Source organism: Rhinolophus hipposideros, assembly GCF_964194185.1.
Source record: "Rhinolophus hipposideros genome assembly, chromosome: 10".
In the NCBI taxonomy this organism is placed as follows: Eukaryota; Metazoa; Chordata; class Mammalia; order Chiroptera; family Rhinolophidae; genus Rhinolophus; species Rhinolophus hipposideros.
The window spans coordinates 16,112,236-16,132,163 of record NC_138056.1 but is presented as its reverse complement, the minus strand read 5'-3'; the positions used below and the strand labels follow the sequence as shown (position 1 = coordinate 16,132,163).

General features: G+C 37.4%; 1 protein-coding gene across 2 annotated transcripts in view; it reads left to right on the top strand.

The window, feature by feature from the left end:
- TTC17 (tetratricopeptide repeat domain 17) overlaps window positions 1-19,928 on the top strand; it is a 94,089-nt gene that overhangs the window by 46,325 nt on the left and 27,836 nt on the right. The window contains exons 16-17 of one of the 2 annotated variants that reach the window (XM_081061896.1): window positions 1,269-1,455; window positions 13,456-13,626. In XM_081061896.1, coding sequence (XP_080918022.1) covers window positions 1,269-1,455; window positions 13,456-13,626 — 358 coding nt within the window. The remainder of the gene's footprint in view (window positions 1-1,268; window positions 1,456-13,455; window positions 13,627-19,928) is intronic. The other variant, XM_081061895.1, reaches the window with a different exon arrangement.

Here is a 19,928-nt window from a genome sequence, read left to right as displayed (position 1 = left end):
TTATTGAAAAATACCATTAAGAGAGTAAAAATACAAGTGATAGAATAGACTGGGAGAAAATACTTGCAATAAATATTTCTAACAAAGCACATATATATATGTGTGTGTGTGTATATATATATATATATGTATGTGTGTGTGTGTGTGTGTGTGTATATATATATATATATATATATATATACATATATATATAAAATGAACTCCTTCAAATCAGTAAGGAAAAGACAATCCAATTTTTTAAATGGGGAAAACAACAGGCACTTCAGAAATGAGGATATCCAAATGGCCAATAAATACATGAAAAAATGTTCACCCTCAATACTAATTAGGGAAATGTAAATTAAAGCCACAGTGAGATGCCACTTCAGCGTCTCACTAAAACAGCTAAGTTAAAAAGACTGACACTATCAAGTAAGTGAATGCTCTCATACTTGATTGTAGGAGTGTTGGTTTGTACATCCACTTTGGAAAACTATTTGGTTGTGTCTCCTAAAACTAAATATATGCCCACGTTAAGACCCACTGTTAACTATATACCCAAGGAAAATGAGTACATATGCCTATCAAAAGACATTTATAAGAATGTTGATAGTAGCTTTATTTATAATGGCCCAAAACTGGAGACAGTCCAGATCGCTGTCAGTAGGAGAATGGATGAAGAAACTGTAGTATATTCACATGTTAAAACATTACACATCAATTTAAAAAAAGAATGAACTACTGATACACAAAAAATACTCAATTCCTTGAATCTTAGTTATTGTGTTGTGTGAAAGAAGCTACAGAAGGGTACCTATTGTATATACACATAGGAGAACATGCTGTTTAATTCCATGTATATGAAGTTCATGAACAGGCAAAGCTAATCAATGGTGAAAGAAGTCACATCCTCACAACAGTGGTTACCTCTGGGGTTGGGGTTGAGTTGCCCAAGGGAACTCCTGGAGTACTAGAAATGTTTTTAAACGTTTTATATCTCGAGATGAGTGGTGTTTACAGAGATATACATAGATAAAAATTCATAGACCTGTGCACTTTAGTGTATATTACACACTATGTATTTTCTATTTCAGTAAAAAGGTAAAAGATAAATTTATATTTGTGTTATGCAATTTAGAATTGGCCAATGTAAATAAAATGGACAGTTAGCCATTAATTTTTATGTGGTAACCAAAAGAAAAAAAAAGCCAAAACACCTGCACTGTAAAGGTTTTGTAACTCAGAAAATACTAATTTATTAACATTTTGCTGATTTTTTTCTTTTCCAGCCCCTGACCTTTCTGAGCCTGGGAAATGCTTACCTTGCTCTGAAGAATATCAGTGGGGCACTTGAGGCCTTTAGACAGGCTTTGAAATTAACTACCAAATGCCCAGAGTGTGAAAGCAGCCTGAAGTTGATTCGCTGTATGCAGTTTTATCCTTTTCTGTACAACATCACGTCTTCTGTTTGCAGTGGTAAGCAGCTGTTCAGTGCTGGCAAAATGATGAGTTCAACCAGAATTCCTATTCTGATCAACAGAATACAGAAAATGATTTTCTTAATTTTTCTCAAGGATTTTTACATAACTAGTATAATTCTAGATACAGAGGAAGGAAGTTACTCATTACTTACTCTGTAGATGCCTCCGGGTGTTAGGCTTGATTCTCTCCCGGTACCCTAGTTGAGAAAAGCTGGCTGAAGTATGTTCATCTGGGATTGGTAGGCTGTGAGATTTTCTTTTCTCTCCGCCAAGTCTCAGACATTTTATAATGACCGATATTTGTGGTAAAGGATATTATTTCTGTCCATGAATTCTGACTGTGTAATGAGAGTTGAAGCAGTTTTTCTAACCTCATTCACTAAAATACAGTCCCTTACATTTCTGGTGAAGGTGATGCAGACCTTTAATGCACCTTTAAAATAGTCACCGGACATTAAGTGGTATCTGCATTCTTCCACTTTCTCCCACAGCTACAGTGCATATATATATATGCATGTCAATCCACTGGGGTCAGAAATGTTTGAGTTAATATCTAAACTATTATAAACTCATCAGTTAGAACTCTTTTTCTAAGATTTCCATGATGTCTGGTTATTGTTTAACCTTCACTACAAGACAAAAAATGAGTTGGACTTGAATTACGTACGAGAGGCGAGGTTTACATACGAGTATGTGCGGATCCTCGGTAGCTAGCCGCTGCCGAGCGCATAGTGAGTGACCATTCGTGTTCGGATTTGATTGTAATGTTCAAGCAGGGGCCTATCCAGTCAGCTCCTTCACTTTCACTTCTGATATTTAAAAAAACAAAACAACACCCACTTGGCTAAGTGACTTGTCTAAAAGATAGCAATAATTACTAGTAGATTTGGCACCCAAAACTGATTTTCCTGATCCCTATACTAGACGGCCTTAGGATTTCAATGCAATGACAAGCAGTAATATGTAGTGCTTACATTTTTTTTTTTAATATCAGAGCCCAGTTTTTCAGTGAAGAAACCAAAACTCTCTCAGCATCATAATTCCATAGCTCACTTGTGGATCAGTGCTGAGCACAGTGTCACCTAGTCTTGCATGAATGGTGAAGGTCAAAGACAGTGCTTTAGCAAGGCGGTATGTGGAGCGGCTAGTGCTAGTCACCCAGATTCATGAGTGAGTCCTAGCTCTGCCGTGACTGTCTTTCCTCTCCCAGTAAAGTAACTTGTGTCCTCATCTAGAAAATGAAAGAATAAAATTTCTCATATACTTGTGGGGAGGATTCAGTGAGATCCTTATAACGTAGTAGGTGTTGGGTAAAAGTAAGTAGAAATCCATAATGTTTACAGAGTAGTCAGAACTTGAACAGTGTGGGTATGGATCTTCATCATATTCTTATTTAATCCTAGAAAATAAATATGTTGTGGTCTTTTAAATTCTGTAGGTTACCTGAGGACAGCCTTGTAAACAGGATTTGACATTTTTCAATGAGCTGCTTATATGTTAATAGAATCTCTTGTTTTCTTTACCTACTGTTATCTCCCTTCTCTCTTGGTTTCTTTCTATTATTAGGAAGAAGATTTTTGTGGGCATATAGTGACCCTTTTCTAAAAAGCCTTTCCTTAACATTAGTTTTATATGCTTTTGCTTAGTATTTCAGTTTCTTGAAATTTTATGTCACTCATGTCAAAAGAAGGAATTCAACTGTCTTAAACTTTTTCCCCAGTACATAACTTCAGCTATCCCAGGAAACTAATAACTTGAAACAGACCTTTTTAAAGTTGTAGTAGCTGATAGTCCAGATTATCCGAAGAATATTATTGGATCCAATACAATAACATTAAAAGAAGATAATTTGACTTGGGAAGAGGGAATACTTTTTTTAGTTCTTAAAGAGAGAGTTCATTAATAAAAAATAATTTTTAAAATGTATCTCTTTTTACATTGTAATTAACTAGTTTAGAAAAGAATCTAACATTTGCTAGCCCCTAAATAAATACTGATACCCCCTATTGGAAATGTATGCTATATGCATTTTGTTGGTTTAATAACTCATTGATTTAATTAACTCACTGAATTTCAGTTTTCAATTTTTCTTTGACAGTATTTTTTGGATTGCTTGTTTCCACAGTAATCCTGCTCATTCACAGTTTCTCTACTGAGTTCCAGCTTTGAAAAGCTGAAACTTGAAAGAAACAAACATGTCTATACAAACCATGAACTTAGAGTATTTGAAAACCTAAGTAATTGCACCTGCTCCAATTATCTCTGAGCTTTACTAAATGGCTGGTTAAAAAAAAAAAAGACCAAAAAAACACTTCTGAATAATGATTAGCATTTCTGTACCCTCAGATGATCCTGTCTGCTTTTGCTTTTTCATTTTTGCAATATGGAAATAAGCTTCATAAGTTATGTTATTTGTCTGACATTATCTGTCTGAAGTTTTTATTATGACAGTATAAAGGTTTCAAAAGATTGACAAGGCTCATGATTCGTTTTCCATATAATAATCAAGGAATGCATATTGGTTTTTATTAGACAAGAATTTAAGTTGCCTTTAACCACTCTTTTCCCAACCCAAATAATTCTCTTATGAAAGTCTATTTGAAAAACTACCCATTTAAAAGTTTTTCAAATAAGCTTTTCAAGATTAAAAATACTTAAGTACTCTTGGTAAACCTTTTTAAATTTTTCTGACCACTGTTGTTAATCTTAAAATAATCAAATTATTTTCTTTGAAGATTCATGTTAGTAACTATTTTTACAGCAACTGTAGTATAATATAATTTCGTGGGTAGTATGAACTTAATGGGAAAATTGTAGTCAGTATGTCATCAAGTATTTTATTACTTTTCATATATAATCATAGAATTTTTCATACAGATTTTCAGTTTAAATTTCTTAGAATATCTGCACATGTAATGTATTCTGTTATCTTTGAATACTGATTCATTCAACTGAAAAATAAATAATCACTATGCTCACAAAATTTTCCTAACTTATAGAGACTTTATAGCTAAAAAATGTATCAATACAGAATTATTTACCTGACAGTTTTCCATGTTTTTATTAATAGAAATCATTTTATTAACTGCCATTTATTAGGTGTATATGTTCTTATAGGAACAGCTTATCATTCTCATCATCATTTCTCTCTCCCTTGAATACCATTTAATACAGCTTCTTTTTTATAGGTAGCTTTCTTTATATTGCCACTGCACTTTCAAGGATACTGGGGAGGAAAACTTAATAGATTTTTTTAATTGTCCACTCTCAAGTTGACTGCAAAAGAAAAGCTGGTGTTTCTAATTTTGATAAAAATATTTCATTTTGGCAGTTTTGAAATATGTACTGTTTCTCCACATTAGTTGGTTTTATTTTATAATTTGATTTAACCTAAATAGAACTGAATGGGTTATTTTAACAAACTCATTCTTCAATAATGACATAATTGGCCCTTTTTAAAGTAAAATGGAATCTGTTAAATAGACATCCTTTTAAGTCTAAGTAAGGTCTCTGAAGTGCTCAACACTGAAAAATTCACTTCTTTTAATTAGGAAAAACAAAGGTGTCAGAGAATGAAACTTCATGAAGCAATAATGAATATCTTCTCTAGTGACTAAAAATGGAAAATAATTTTTAATAACAATATAAGCAGAAAAGCAAAATATATGAGGTATGGGCAAATAATACGGTGAATGTTTAAATACAAATATTATTATTATAAAAAACACATTGCCATTAATCCCCCTCAAAATACTCCCCTTGCTTCTAACACACTTATCCTCTTGTTCTTGCCACTTCCTGAAGCAGTTCTGAAAGTCCTCTTCCATGAGTATCTTTAGTTGTGCTGTCGTGGCTGCCTCGATGTCCTGAATCGATTCAAAGCGTTTCAAAGCCATGATCATTTTGACTTTAGGGAAGAGCCAGAAGTCACACCGTGCCAGATCCAATGCATAAGGTAAATGAGAACACACCGTAATATTTCTGTTTGACAGAAATTGCTGTACCAGAAGTGATGTGTGACACGGAGCGTTGTCACGATGGAGGATGAAACTGTTTGCCCATTTCTTAGACTGGGACACTTCAAAACACACCTTCTCTCAACCGTAGCTCACATCTGACTGACTGCACCAAATAAGTAGAAACTTGTCACACACTGTTACTAAGGTTCAATGCACCAGTTCCCTAATTCAAGACCTGGCCTTTCCAGTTGGATGGCACTTGGCAGCAGCATTCACCATATTTTGTGATCACAACGAGAAAGGCTCCATGTCACACATCGCTTCCGGTATGGCCATTTCTGTGGAATGAAAACATTACGGTGTGTCCTCATCCACCTTATTCATTGGATCTGGCACCATGTGACTTCTGACTCTTCCCCAAAGTCAAAATGACCATGGAAGGTAAACGTTTTGAATCAATTCAGGACATTGAGGCAGCCATGGCAGCGCAACTAAAGATACTCATGAGAGAGGACTTCCAGAACTGCTTCAGGAAGTGCCAAGAACGAGAGGATACGTGTGTTTGAAGCAAGGAGGAGTATTTTGAGGGGAACTAATGGCAATGTATCTTTTACTATAATAATTGTTTTTCTTATTTAAACATTCACCGTATTGTTTGATTACAGATACTGAATCTGTAATATTCATGATAGTGGATTTTCCTAGCATTTGTTACTCTAAAATGTTTTCTAAATACCTTCGTCTTTCAACTTCACTAATTTGCAAATTAGAAAGTTACATGTAGCAAAGATATTTTCTACTACTTAAGCAATCTAGATTATTCTATTATTATGTCTGTTGTGTAATTTTACTTTAGTATTCTTCACTCGTTTTTCTTACTTTAGAAAACATAAAATCAGCAGTAGGTCGTATATATTAGACTTCATTTACATGACCTGTTTACAGGTATGCCATTAACAATGGCATTGGATATTTACTGAATATAATTAAGCATCAAACCCAGGATTTCTGAATCCTGGCCTTTTCTAATTCACAGAAACACGTGCCCACTTAAAATTATTGGCCCAGATCTTTAGAAATTATGAATGAATGTTATACAGAAGTTAGACTTTAATATCTAGGTATGCTTCAAATGTTATACAAAGGTTTCCCTGTAATATGTATTTGAAAGTTTTTCCCACTGTAGAAAAAAAAAAGGATTTCCAAACCATGTACACGAGCTTCAATATTTTTCAATGTGGAGATTTAGCCTGTGTGTGTTCTCAATGTTTCCGTATTTATGGCATCTATTTACCTAATTCTTACTTCCTTTTATAATTTGTTTCATTGCCTGCAGTTTTAGTCTGTGTTCTTCAACCTAAATTTCTGTAGATTTATAACTTGTAGCTTAAAGTAGTTTTACATGGAGTTCAGATTTTGAAGGAAAAGAAATCCTGCATTTTGCTGCCCTCCTGTGGACTATCCAGCATATGATACCTGCAATTAAGGACCTTTGCTTTATCACATTCTTCATAAGAATTAGTGAAGATACCTGCTTTTAAAAAAAAAATTATAGTCTTACAGACCCAGTTTTTATAGCATTTTTGATATGCTACTAGGTAGCTTACCTCCATTTATTTTTGTAAGAAGAAGTAAAACTGGGTAATTTATTACAGATTTAAAAATCCTGAAATGCAGGTGTATCCTGCAGCAAAGTATTAAGAATTGAGTGAAGTTGATTCCCTGCAAGAGTGTGTGGTTGACTCAAAGATGTGCTGAATTTAAGCTCACTGACTACATAAGAACTTTAATATCATTCTGCCCTTTGCAAAGTCCATGGAAATTGTTCCAAATCGTGATACGTATATGATGATGGTATTGTGAATAGCCTGTTTCCTACTACGTACATCCTGCATTCCTGGGTCCATGTGTTTGTTCATGTTGTTTTCTGCAGCCCTTCCGCATAACATTCGCCCTGCAAAATCCTAATCTTACCCATCCTTCGAGGCCCTCTCCTGCCATATGCCCCACCTGATCCCTAAATTATAAGTATGTGTAACCATCAGTCTACCTGTGTCTCTCCTTCAGCTCCTGTGACATGCCATTATAGTTATCTGTGTACAAGACACAACTCTCCTACGAGACTTCTCTAGCGCGTTGAGAGGAGGGACCAATCCTTTTTTTTTCATCTTCATACCCTGGCCCCAATGTTTAGCACATCAACTGTACCCAAATGACAAATGAGCTGATGATATTTCAAGTTTGAACTACTGAAAATACTTAGTATTAAAGAGTAATTAACTCATATCCACCCACTGTTTACCCGGAATACTTCTACCGTACCCCCACTCAACATGCATATATAGCTACTGATCTTCTTTTAAGTTCTGCATCTCCCACGCCATAGGGAGAAGATAAAACCAGTGCAGCTCTGAACTCTTAGGCAAAACAGATTCTCCACCATGTGTGAGTACAGTGTTCCCAGGATAGGATGCAACTCCAGAATATGTAGTAAAAGGGAAACACACACACACACACACACACACACACACACACACACACACTTATTTGTATTTGAGGTCACATGCTTTTCTTTCAGTTTTTCTTTCTTAAACTTGCTCTGACTCATTCACCTCACTAGGAGAAAATTTCTGTGTAATCCCAAGGTTGTGATTTCACTTCTTTAATATGATCTGTGTCCTAACTGGCATTGCACTCTTAAGGTCACTTAGTACATAACCGTTGCTTTAAAACCTGCAAAGGATTTCATTCAGCAGTTACTGCTGAATGAGAACAAGTCTTAGGAGCCATTCTTGCTATTGAAATTATTTCTCTTGTCTTTCCCAAGTAGAGGACAACACAGGGCAAGAGTGAGACAGCCTTGTTTGTCTCTCAGATGCAGTCATCAGCAACCCAGTTTCACCCAAGTTCAAGGTACTCTGTGTGCTTATGTTCGCAGTGGTTTCATGAGTGGTGTTTCCTCTTATAGTAGGACAGTAGTTTCTCTCTCCATCAAGATTTCAGATAAAGAACCTAGACACAGAGAAGTAAATTGATTTGCCCAAGTTCATATGGTAAGGCTGCAGAAGCCGCAATTACTTTTGCACCAACCAAGTAACGTGTTTTCCCTGAAAATAAGACCTAGCCGGACAATCAGCCCTAATGTGTCTTCTAGAGCAAAAATTAATACAAGACCCAGTCTTATATAAGACCGGGTATAATATAATATAATACCGGGTCTTATATTAATTTTTGCTCCAAAAGACGCATTAGAGCTGATTGTCCAGCTGGGTCTTATTTTGGGGAAAACAGGGAAATAGGAAGCACAGGAGTATCACACTTATTTGTTGTGTGGGGGGAAAGTATGGTGGAGGGAGTAAGATATGGGAGAAGACGAGCAAAAGTAGCAACCTAATGAGGGTTGCTGAGCAACAGAGGTAAGTGCTGATTTAACTTACATATGGAGGCTGTTTTCATATTGTGAGACTGAATTTACTCTGTCTACTAAGAATGTCCTTTAGAGAGCACAGAGCTGAGTATGAGGCTAATTTCAAAATGTACTAAAATATTTTAGAATTTAGATATGCTGAGCAGTTTCACCTGAATTAATTTCTATTTTCTTCTAAAAAAAAAAAAAAAAACTTGGTAGAAATTAAATCTGGATGCCTCCAGCATCTCCTACACACACACACACACACACACACACACACACACACACACACACACAAGAAGTTGAAATTAGACAAATACCTCGATAACTTCTAAGAGCCAGTGGCTCCTACTCGAGATTCTGAGTTGCCTATAGCTAAAAGGCCTGTGTTAAAAGAGGTGATGTTGGGATAACTTCTCATTTCTTTACAACTTTTCAGGGAGACAACAACAATAATAGCAACTTGCCATGTATGTGCCAGGCAATGGTGAAGTTCTTTACATTTAATCTCAACAACCCAATGAAATGGGTACCATTATGGAAATCAATTTGCAAATGAGGAAACTGATACACAAAGAGGTTAAAAAAAACTTGCCCTGCTTTACACAGCTAGAAAGTAGTAGGAACAGGATTCGAACTCACTTAGTCTGGCTCCAGTCTGTGCCCTTCCCCGCTGTGCTATAATGAGAAAAGAATGACATGAGTTTTATTTGGCCAACTCTAGTTACTTGGCTCTCACAAAGTTCTGATGCCTCTCAATTTATTTGTAGCATTTCTTTAGTGTAACTAACCCTTAAGGATCTTAAGGTACCCAACGAGGAATCTCTCACAACTTACAAGATTCAGAAGGTAAGTATGCTTTTTTAAATAAGTAAGTGGTTACCCTAATCTAGTTAGAAAATAAGTGTTCTTCTAGGACCTTTGCAAACAGAATTAATATGAGACGATAGGAGATTTCTTTAACCTTAGTAATGCTAGGAGTTTCTGAGAACTCAGTTTACTCTGAAAACCTATTTAGCCACAAGATAAATTGTGCCTTTATCTCTTCGGAGACTTATGCCTTGACAAGGTATATTAAATATTTAGTTGTTTTCGAGACACCCTTTTAGGATAAGTTAATATTATTAACCCAATTTATGCAGGTGATACTTTAACCACGGAAAAGGATGTCGAGATGCCTAAGATTTCATAGGCAGTTCCAGAATCAGAAATAACCGCCTTGGAGTTCTATGCTTAGTTGGTATTACCTTGTAGTGTCTTACTTCTAAGAAAAACCAAACTGCCAGGATTTGAATTAGCTGCTAAATGCTTTGCAAGCAAGTACAGAGTATCAAGCCCAGAAAACTGTTCCCATTTTCACTTGGGACCTTGTTATCCAAAGCATTTCATTTAAATGACACAATTCCTTAAAAAAACAATTTGTACCTCTCAAGGTTAGTCTAAGCCATCAAATCTCATTTTTGCATTAGCAAAAAAATAATAGTCATTTGCATGGAAGATGATTTCTTATTTTATAGATGTCTTTCCATTTTTCCTTCTCCAACATTTTCTTGAGTTTCTCTAATGAAAACGTCATCTCCATCTCTGTGGGGAAGACAAGTAATATTTTTCCACCTAGCCAAGCTTTTTCTAGTCCCCTGTGAACTGGAGCAGGCCTATACTGCCATCCAAAGACTGGAAACTTCGTTCTTTCTGAATTAGTTCAGTTCTTCCTCAGACAACTGGAAAGAGTAATTTCAAAATGAGGCAATTAGGCTTTCAGTTATTAGCCTAGGTAATTATGTCCATCATACCAGAATGCGAAAGCAGTCTGTTAACTGTTGGCCTTAAAAAATTAATATTAACAGTTCCAATCTTAAAGTGTATAGTTTTTACTTGATCGTTTTGATTCTGCCTACTTCCAAGAAATAACCTAACAGAAACTTCTTATTCTCCCTTCTATTCCCTCAATGCTCCCTGATCCCCTCTTCTGCCCTCTTTCTCAGAGACGTTGGCCCCAATTTCCCGAGGTGGAGGACAAGACTTGCTTCAAGAGGGTGGCTGGGTTTCAAGTTCATGCAGGAGGACCAATTTTAGCTTCTGGATCTTACGCACATCGTAGTTTATAAATGATTTTAAAATAGTGCAGGTATTTAAAAAGATGAAACCAGTTAAATTTTTATAATGGGAAGAAGGTGGGAGAGAAAAATGAGACACAAAGGTTGGAGGAGGAAGTCAACTGCAGAAAACACAGCTAGAATTTTACCCGGTTCCAGTGTTAAATGTTTATCCTTTGTGTTTGTAGCATTGTTTTACTCCACCTGTGACAATGTGAAAAAGCTTTAGAGGCAAATTGACCAAAGCTGAAGGCAGAGAATATTCAGTAGGAATAATATGTTTCGAAATTATCAGCCTCATTGTCATCATTATTTTCTTTCTGCTTTTAATAGTGATGCTATTTATATCCCAATAAAGAATTGTCCCTGAGAAGTGCAGTGTTCTACATAGTAGACTTACTGTAATTGGGTGTGTAGAGTTGTTTGCAGCCATTGCTCTGTTTTATTTCAATATTCTTTGGCTTGGTTTCCCCATCCCCACACTTAGTTGTACATATTAGATGGTGAAGACACCTGGAGGCAAATCAGCAACCTCCGTCCTCTCACTTAAAGAATCTGGAGAAATCAGTTTCTATTGCTCATGGGTTCTTTTCATTTAGCCGTCCACAGGTGTGTGCACGCGCACACACACACACACTCCTTCCCTCTCATTGTCTCCCAAACACAAATGAGAATTTCTGTTGCTTTGTGCAGCACCTTGTTTCTTCCTGCATAGAATGGCGCCTTCTCTATTTTTCTGCTAAAGTGGTAGCATTGGCTGCTGGAAACCCAAAAATCTTTGTAGTAAGATAGAACTAATTGAAATCCCACCTGTACCACTTACTGGCTGTTAAGTTACTTAATTTCACTGAGAATCAGTTTTCGAATCTGTAAAATGAAGATTAATAACATTTCAAACAAGGTGTTTTTAAAGGGTAAGTGGAAGAAAAAATACAAAGCACTCAACAAATATTGTCTCTTTTTCTTGTAGTGTTCCCTTTTTTAAGTCCTCCATATTCGCAATTCAAGTTCTGTCTACTCAAAGCTTGTTCTCTGAAGGACTTATTTGGCACAGTATGCTACCTCCTTAGTGTCTGTTTTTTTGTGTTTACTGTCTCCCCAAGTTGCTTGCAAGTTTCTTAAGAGCTAAAACTCTCCTGAAACAAAGACTCCTCAGTTTCAACATATAGCGTTGTTCAATATGGTAGCCTCAGATTTGTGATAAAACTGATTCCAATCCCACATCTGCCACTTACCGGGTAATAGTGAAGAATGGGAATATGGAAAATGACTCCCTACACATGCAGTCCCCTTCTTCCCAACACAAGAAGTTGGGAAAGTTTTTGCGACCATTATGTTTCCCTGGCACAATAGGGAAATGGCCTGAGAAGTACTTTCCTAAATCGTGGACTCGAAGGGAGTCATCCAATCCAGAAAGAGACTTCTCGTACTTCCACTGCTGCAGAGAGCTTGATTGGGAACATACATCTCTGAGACAACATTCTCTAAAAAATAAACTTTTATGAGACTGACGCGCTACCTACTGCGCTAACGAGGCACCTTTAAAAATAAACTTTTAGAGCATGCTTGAACGTTCCGGTAAAGGAGGGAAGCTACTTACACACTCTTTCCCAGAGAATTATCCTGTGAAAGGAAAGTTGTAGGCTTCCACTGACCATGCTTCTCAGCGACTGCACGTGGAACATAAGCGAGGAAGAGGAGCCATGTTCAACTAGCAGAGCACTGCCACAGCAGATGGAACAGCAAGCGAGTTAGCTCCTGACCTCCGTCATGGCTCTTTATTCATAGTAACACACAATCCCTGTAGGGTCAAAGGTCTTCAAATCACTGGCAAAATTGTAGTAAGAGGTCAGGCTCACTATACACATCAGAAAATACCGAAGAGTTCTATGATTACATTCAAGATGTGACATTTATGCTTAGGTAAATCTTTTAGCTACGTGACAAGTACTTGTTTTCCAAAAGAAGCAGTCACCTTTGTGATGTTGCAATCTTAAATGTGGATTGTCTGCTACCATCACCCCCCTTTAAGTCCTTGGTTTTAATTTGTAATCCCTTATCTTTTAGTATATCTTTCATTTTTAAGCGATGATGCAAAAATGGTGTATTTCTCTGCTATAATTCATCTAGAGATTTATTCAGATATTAATCGGTCATTTCTCACCTTTGAATGGCCAATAGAAGGAAAACTTTTTTTCATGATGTTTTTGACTTTCAAGGAAGTGTTTCACATTCATTATAAATGGAATGAGATCTTGGAACTTGATCTTTGTTGCTATAGTTTTTTTCCCCAAAATATTTGGTTCTCACAATAGTCTAGCAGGTGAAACTTAAACTTCAGTACAAAGTCTTGACTCATAATAATGATCTGGCTTTGGGCTCCCCAGCTCACTGATTTTTTTGTGTGTTCTGCTGGAGAAAAACTGACACTGTCACCTTTCTGCTCTTCTTGATATTTGGGGACCCTGAGCCATGGGACTTCAGAAGAGAGATGTTTCTAATGCGCTGTATCTGTGTCTCTTGTCATTGAGGTGATTGTCATGAGAAAACCCTGGACAACAGCCATGACAAACAGAAATATTTTGACAACCCACTGTCACTGGAAGCCGCTGAAGAAGAGCCCTTTGAGACAGGAACAGAGGAGGACCCAATATTCTCTGTTGAGAATTCAGGGAAGGACTCAAATGTCCTTAGACTTGAAAGTAAGTTGATTTGACCTGAGCTGTGCTTCCGGGGTAAAATCAACTCTCAAGCTTTAAGTTTAGGCTTTTCTCTACTCTCAAGAGTTTGTTTCCTTCTTTTAACAGTCACTCATGTATTACATTGTAGAATCATGAGGGTAACCCTCAAATGGTGAGGCAGAAAAGATCATGCTCTTCACACTTCTTCTTTTCTCCCCCTCTGCCTCAATGTCTTCTTTTACTAGAACAAATTTGACTCATTTACGTACCAGTCTTTCTTCTTAATGTCACTATTGAGTAACTCATCGAAAAAAAGCAAGATAAGGTGTATTTGTACTACAATACAATTGAAAGATTTGATCAGTCATTTCCATAATTGCCAAAAAGAGCATTTTAGTACTAATCCTACTACACTGCTTCACTGCATTTGGAACTATGCACAACTCCCCACTTCTGGAAATTCCTCCTCTTGGCTTCTGGGGTATCACTTGCTCTTGGCTCTCTTCCTGTCTTCAGAACATCTTTTTCAATTTCCTTCAACTTCTTTTTTACTTTGCCCCTTATTTGTTGGATTACCTAGGATCTTAACTTTGGCCTTCTTTTCTTACCTCCTGTATGTGTTACCTGTTGGTGTCCCACATACCTTTCAGTATACCAGTGACTCCAAATCTTTGTTTTCAGCTAAGATATTCTCTACAACTCCAGATATCATTTCCACCTTTTTGGTGCTCTTTTTATCTAGAACTGGCACATGCACTTCAAATTTAACATATCCAGACTTGAACTTGTCTTCATTCTCACTGTATTTCCTGAACTGCTTCTAATTTTTGTACTCTGCTTTCTGGTAATGGCTTTGCAACTCTATATCCAGTCACCACTATATCCAGTCAGTCCGTAATGCCTTTTGAATCTATTATCTCCGTCTATTCCTCCTGCTCCTGCCTAAATTCAGACCGTCTTTGTTTCTGCCTGGGCTATAGCAATGGCCTCATAATAGGGTTGCCTATTATCTAGTCTTTTTCTTCAATCTGTATGGAGAGTGAGATACGGAGGGAGAGAGGGAGAGGGAGGGAAAGAGCGAATCAGAATGAGTAGGCAAGAGAGAGATATAATACATGTAATAGTACAAAATTTTAAAAGTAGAAGCAATCAGCAATTTCTTGTGTGTCCAGAGAGTTGTTACCTGATCTGTTCAGGTAAGTTGCCTACATTTAAAAGTTTCAATGGCTCTCTATTACTTATAGGAAGAGTTCAAACTTCTTGGTGTGGGGTATGTGATGGTTTGCCCCTCAGTTTCATCTTCAACTGAACTCCATACTAGTACTCTACATAGCAGGAAGTACAAATTTTCACCATTCGCCTCACATGTCGTGCTGCTTTGAGCCTCCATGTTTTTACACAGGCTGGGAATGACAACTCCTGTACAGCTCCAAGATCCAGCTCAAGTGTCACCTCCTCTGTGAAGCATTCACAAAGGTCTCCAAGCATGTAGTTGCTCCATCTGCTGTCTTGTTTCCACTTTCTGTTAAGGCACATTTCATACAATATTAATTACTTGTATGTCTTACCTCCCATCAGACAATGAGCTTCTTATATACCATGTCCTATATAACTTTATATTCCTGTGTACAGTAAATATTTGTAAAAGTAAGGAAATGTGGTATTTGCCTTCCTGTGTGGGTTGGATTAACATATTTAGCAAGTACAAAATCTTATGTTTCCTTCTCAGTGGAATTATGTATAAAAAATGATGTCTAAGAGAAGCAAGCTAGACCTCAAAGGGAAGTTGTGACCTTCACCTTTGCAGGTTTAGAAAACTAGTGTCATCAGTTGTACCAGAAATTACTGGGCTTTAAGGAAACGAATTCCCATTTACCAACTCAAAAGAGATTGCGTCTTAACCTAGATGGCCAATTTGTTCATTTACAAGGAAGCTACTCCTCTCTGGTGCCTGACAGACACATTTCTCTTTCTGGCATCAGGCATCCACACAACCAAATGGACATCATGAGGTTGCCTGATAAATTCAGAACCAACACAAATGAAGCTGAGTGATGTTAAGGGATAATTTATTCAGTTCACAGAAACTGCCCCTGTTCCAGTACAGCTTCCTAGGGACCAGAAGACTTGTGACTACCAAATGAGAGTCTTCGTTTCCGAGGACAACTCAGAATAAAACCCAACCAAAATCTTGTTCTTTGTTTCTGAAGACATTGTGGCTTGAGACAAATTATAACCTACTGCTTCAGTTAAGTTCTTTAGTTCCATGTCCCCCACGTAGTTCCGTTCTATCCCCATACTGAGGATATAGACAATATGGCTCCCTCCCTGGCTAAGACTAGGTGTTGTCCATCTCCCTTCAGCATCATGCAAACTGTCTCTTAGGGTGGATTCTGTTTCAGGTTGCTAATTTCATCCATGACACGATGATGACACTTACTAGTTTCACTCTCAGGCACTAACTTGCGTTTCCCCTATGTCTAAATTCTGGGAATACCTTCTTGTGAAATTTACCCGGACACTGACAAGTGCATGAGGACGGCAGCCGTGGTGTGAGCTAGCATGTTCCTACCAGCAGACTTCCTATGGTGCAGTTACCAGAGTCAGGAAAACGTCATTTTTTAAATACAAATAGTGTTATAATAAAAGCCAAACATAGACATAGAATTTTTGAAAACTATAGTTTTGGAGGAAAGTTTTAAAGCTATAAATAGTTTAGTCTTCTCTAGTAGAAGACTTAAACTATTGTGACGATCACTACCTTGTTTTAGTACTTAGACAATTCACAAAGTACCCTGAATTATGTACTAACCTTGTGAATTTCATTACTAAGCCTATGTTATAGACGAGAAAATTGAAACTCAGCGAAGCTAGGTACGTTGCCTAAGATCTTCAGTAGGTGGCATAATTCAAAGAATCCTCAAGCCTTCTGACTCCATAAACTGTATCCTTTTGCCTGTGGTTCTCAGAAATAGGAATTTGATGGATTAGAATTTTATTTTTTTAATTGGTACGGTCATTTTTAAAGAAAACTAGCATCTGCTATCACCATTTTATAAAGCAAAGAACATGTTAATGTCAAAAAAGTACAAAGACAATCCTAGAATAAAGGTTAGTCTTTCTCAAAACTGGATAGTTGGCAAGTTTACACCAAGAAATGTGTATCTGGTGTGTGTGTGTGTGTGTGTGTGTGTGTGTGTGTGTGTGTGTGAGAGAGAGAGAGAGAGAGAACTTTATATACATGTCTTTTTTTTCTTTCTCATTTTGTTAAGGATGGGTGAAAATTGTGTCTCTGATTAACACTTGAAAACTACTGTTTTGATACATCATTATCTCATACAAAACTCCTCCCCGGTAGACTGTACATGTGGAAGGATTAGCGGAGGTTTTGTAGTCAGAGATTTTGTTATTGTGTCCTGGCTCCACCACATACTAGTGGTTAAATCTTGTGCAAGTTACTTAATTTTGCTGAGCTTTTTTTACCTCATTAATTTAAAAATAATCAAAAAAATATCTGAGAGTGGTTTTGAGTACTTCAATGAAATAACTTGGGATAACACTTATTTTAGTGTCTGGTACACAGTTGAAACGTAGTTAATTATTCATGTCTACAAATATAGGCATGGTTCTGCTGCATCCGAACTTAGAGGCTGCTTATGAGCCAAAGTCCTCACAAGCCGGTACACACATAGTACCTGCTCAGTAAACATCTGTTCATCGCCCTCAAAGGGAGCCCCACCGTATTTGCACGAGTTGTTACAGGAAAGAGTCCCCATTGGCTTTTCTAGGTTATTGTAATTCTGTTTTCTTTTCCAATGCTGGCCTATTTTAGATAGAGAAAAAGCACCACTGGTGCAAATGAAAACTCATGATTGTTCTCGGAAGTGAATTATTTCCCTGCCTACCTTAGTCTGAATGATTTAATCTAAACCTTTTGAGCTTTCTCATTGCTGGCGTGACATTTTATGCCATTGTTCATGCATTAATTCTTAAGCAAGTTGATAAGCTTTACACTCTGACTTCAAAAACAGATCACTGCCTTGTAAAGAAGACTCTAGAACTCAAGACAGAATTGCCCAAGGTCCTATGGTGGTGGAGTCCTAATTTGAAACCAAATTTGTCTAATTCCATACATAGTATACTCTTTCTGTTCTGTGAGACAAAGGAGCACATTCCTCTGTGGTACCATTCATAAAGGTAGAATGTGTCTGCTTGCTTTCAGAAACCACAGTCTAGTCCTCAAACCTGTTGACATTAATCATGTAAGACTTTGTGGAGGAGATGTTTCGAGTCACATTTCAAAGGCAGGACTTCTTTTGCTGATCATTTCTTTGAATGTATGATATTTACCCCTGTTTATTGACCCACTGCTTTGTTTTGAATGTAGCACTCATCTCTTCATCCTCTGTTCCCTAAAAACTCTTCTCAAAATCTCTCTTCCAAGATGATTAATACTGCTTCTTATCAGACATAGTCACCTGCTCTCAATCACCTTCTTATGCTCTGCTCCCTCTCGGGAGTGTCCCCAAGTCATGGCCTGGTTTCCGCTTCTGCTCCAGGCATCAGGATGTCTGTCTCTCCCTGGGTAGCCCGTTCCATTTTCCAACCATTCAAAAGTTTCCTAATATTTAGCTCAAGTATGACTTCTTGTTTCTAGTCCTGCCCTCTGAGGATAACAAAGTCAGACTTGTAGCTCATAAATAATCACACTGCCTTAGATATTTGCAGATTATTACTGCTCCTACCCACCCCCGCCCCCAATGTTTTTACTTCCTTTAGGGCTTCTAGTAATATCTCTGGAATTCTACAAAATCATTCTAGCAAAATATTTTTTAAGCCTGATTTTTTTTGTGTGCAGTAGGTGAGCTACTCTTCCTGCCATGGGGTCACCCCTGGTTTCTTCAACCCTTCTTAATTTAACATGGTTTTGAGTACTTTCGCCAACTTACTTTTTGATGACTGTGCTCTGCTTTGAAAATCTCTTAAACTGAGGTGCCCAGACTTACAACTATGCATCTCCAGGTGTGTCTGGAACATTGCAAGATGGTACTGAACTTCTTTTTTCTCTTTTTTCAATTTCCTTTGCACCCTGCCCCCCAGCTTTTTGTTTTTTAATCAGTACTACACACACTTCTCTCTGTCTCTCAGTACTTCTCCCTCTGATTCTTGACAGATTACCAGACATGGCTCAGACTCAACTGTAGGTTTTTCCAGAACCCTGGGATAGGATTCATTCATGTGAAAAACCATGAACTCGTATCAGCCTCACTATAGATGCTCAGTTTCTTTACATGTTGAAAATTAAAGAACAGAGATATGGGTCTCAGTCTCTGGGGTTTCCATTTACATACGATTGGTCCCACAAGCAGCAAGCCTAATATTTACTTTTTCTTCTTGCTTCAGGCACAATTTAAGATCCTTCTGCAGTCCAGACTACTCACCAAACCTGAGTTCTGTATTTCCAACTGCTTATTGAATGTCTGGAGATGTGTTCCTCCGTGCATTCTAGCCTAGACTGTAAGCTCCATGGGTTGTTGTATTCCGAGACCTCGGTAGGGAGGTCTCGGAATACAAATGCTGAAATGAACTCATGAATAAGTGTCTGAAATCCCATCACTTTATCCTAGCACCCTTTCCTAAGTCCATTGTCTTTGTAAATAGCATTCTGTTTTCATCGTCACAGATTCCAAAACAACATTCACATAGTAAAAAGCCCACTGTTTCACCTTAGGCTTTAAAATCTTGAAATTATCTTTAAACTTACCTTATTCATGGCTATTAGATCCATTTAATCACCAAATTCTATCAGTTTTTCTCCATTGAAATTTCGTCACATACCTCTTTCCCCTCCCTTTTTAAAAATTCCCTTTACCCTCACCCTAAGTCAGCCCCCCTTTACATAACTCTTATATAGATTATTGAAATACCTTTCTTGTTGGTTTCTATCCACTGTCTTCTCCTCCACCCCGCCCCCCACTCCCAAATACACCCACTGATTTACTGCTCTAAACTTCATAAATATTATGGCTCTCATCTTGTTATTCTGCTTAACAAACAAGAGGCTCCCTTTGCAATGAATCTGCTTCCTGACTTTCCCAGACATTCTCAGTAACACCCACTTTCCCTAAGTATCTTATTTGCTGATGTCATCTCTCTATTTTTTTCTAGTTAATTTGAATTTAGTAGTGCCTTCACACATACCTTCCTCATGCCTGTATCAATATGTATGTATGTGGCTATGTGAGCATGTACCTACCTGCTTTTTTAGTGTTGTCACACTGGGAGTACCCTCCCCGGCCCTCAATTCTATCTAAATCCTGCCT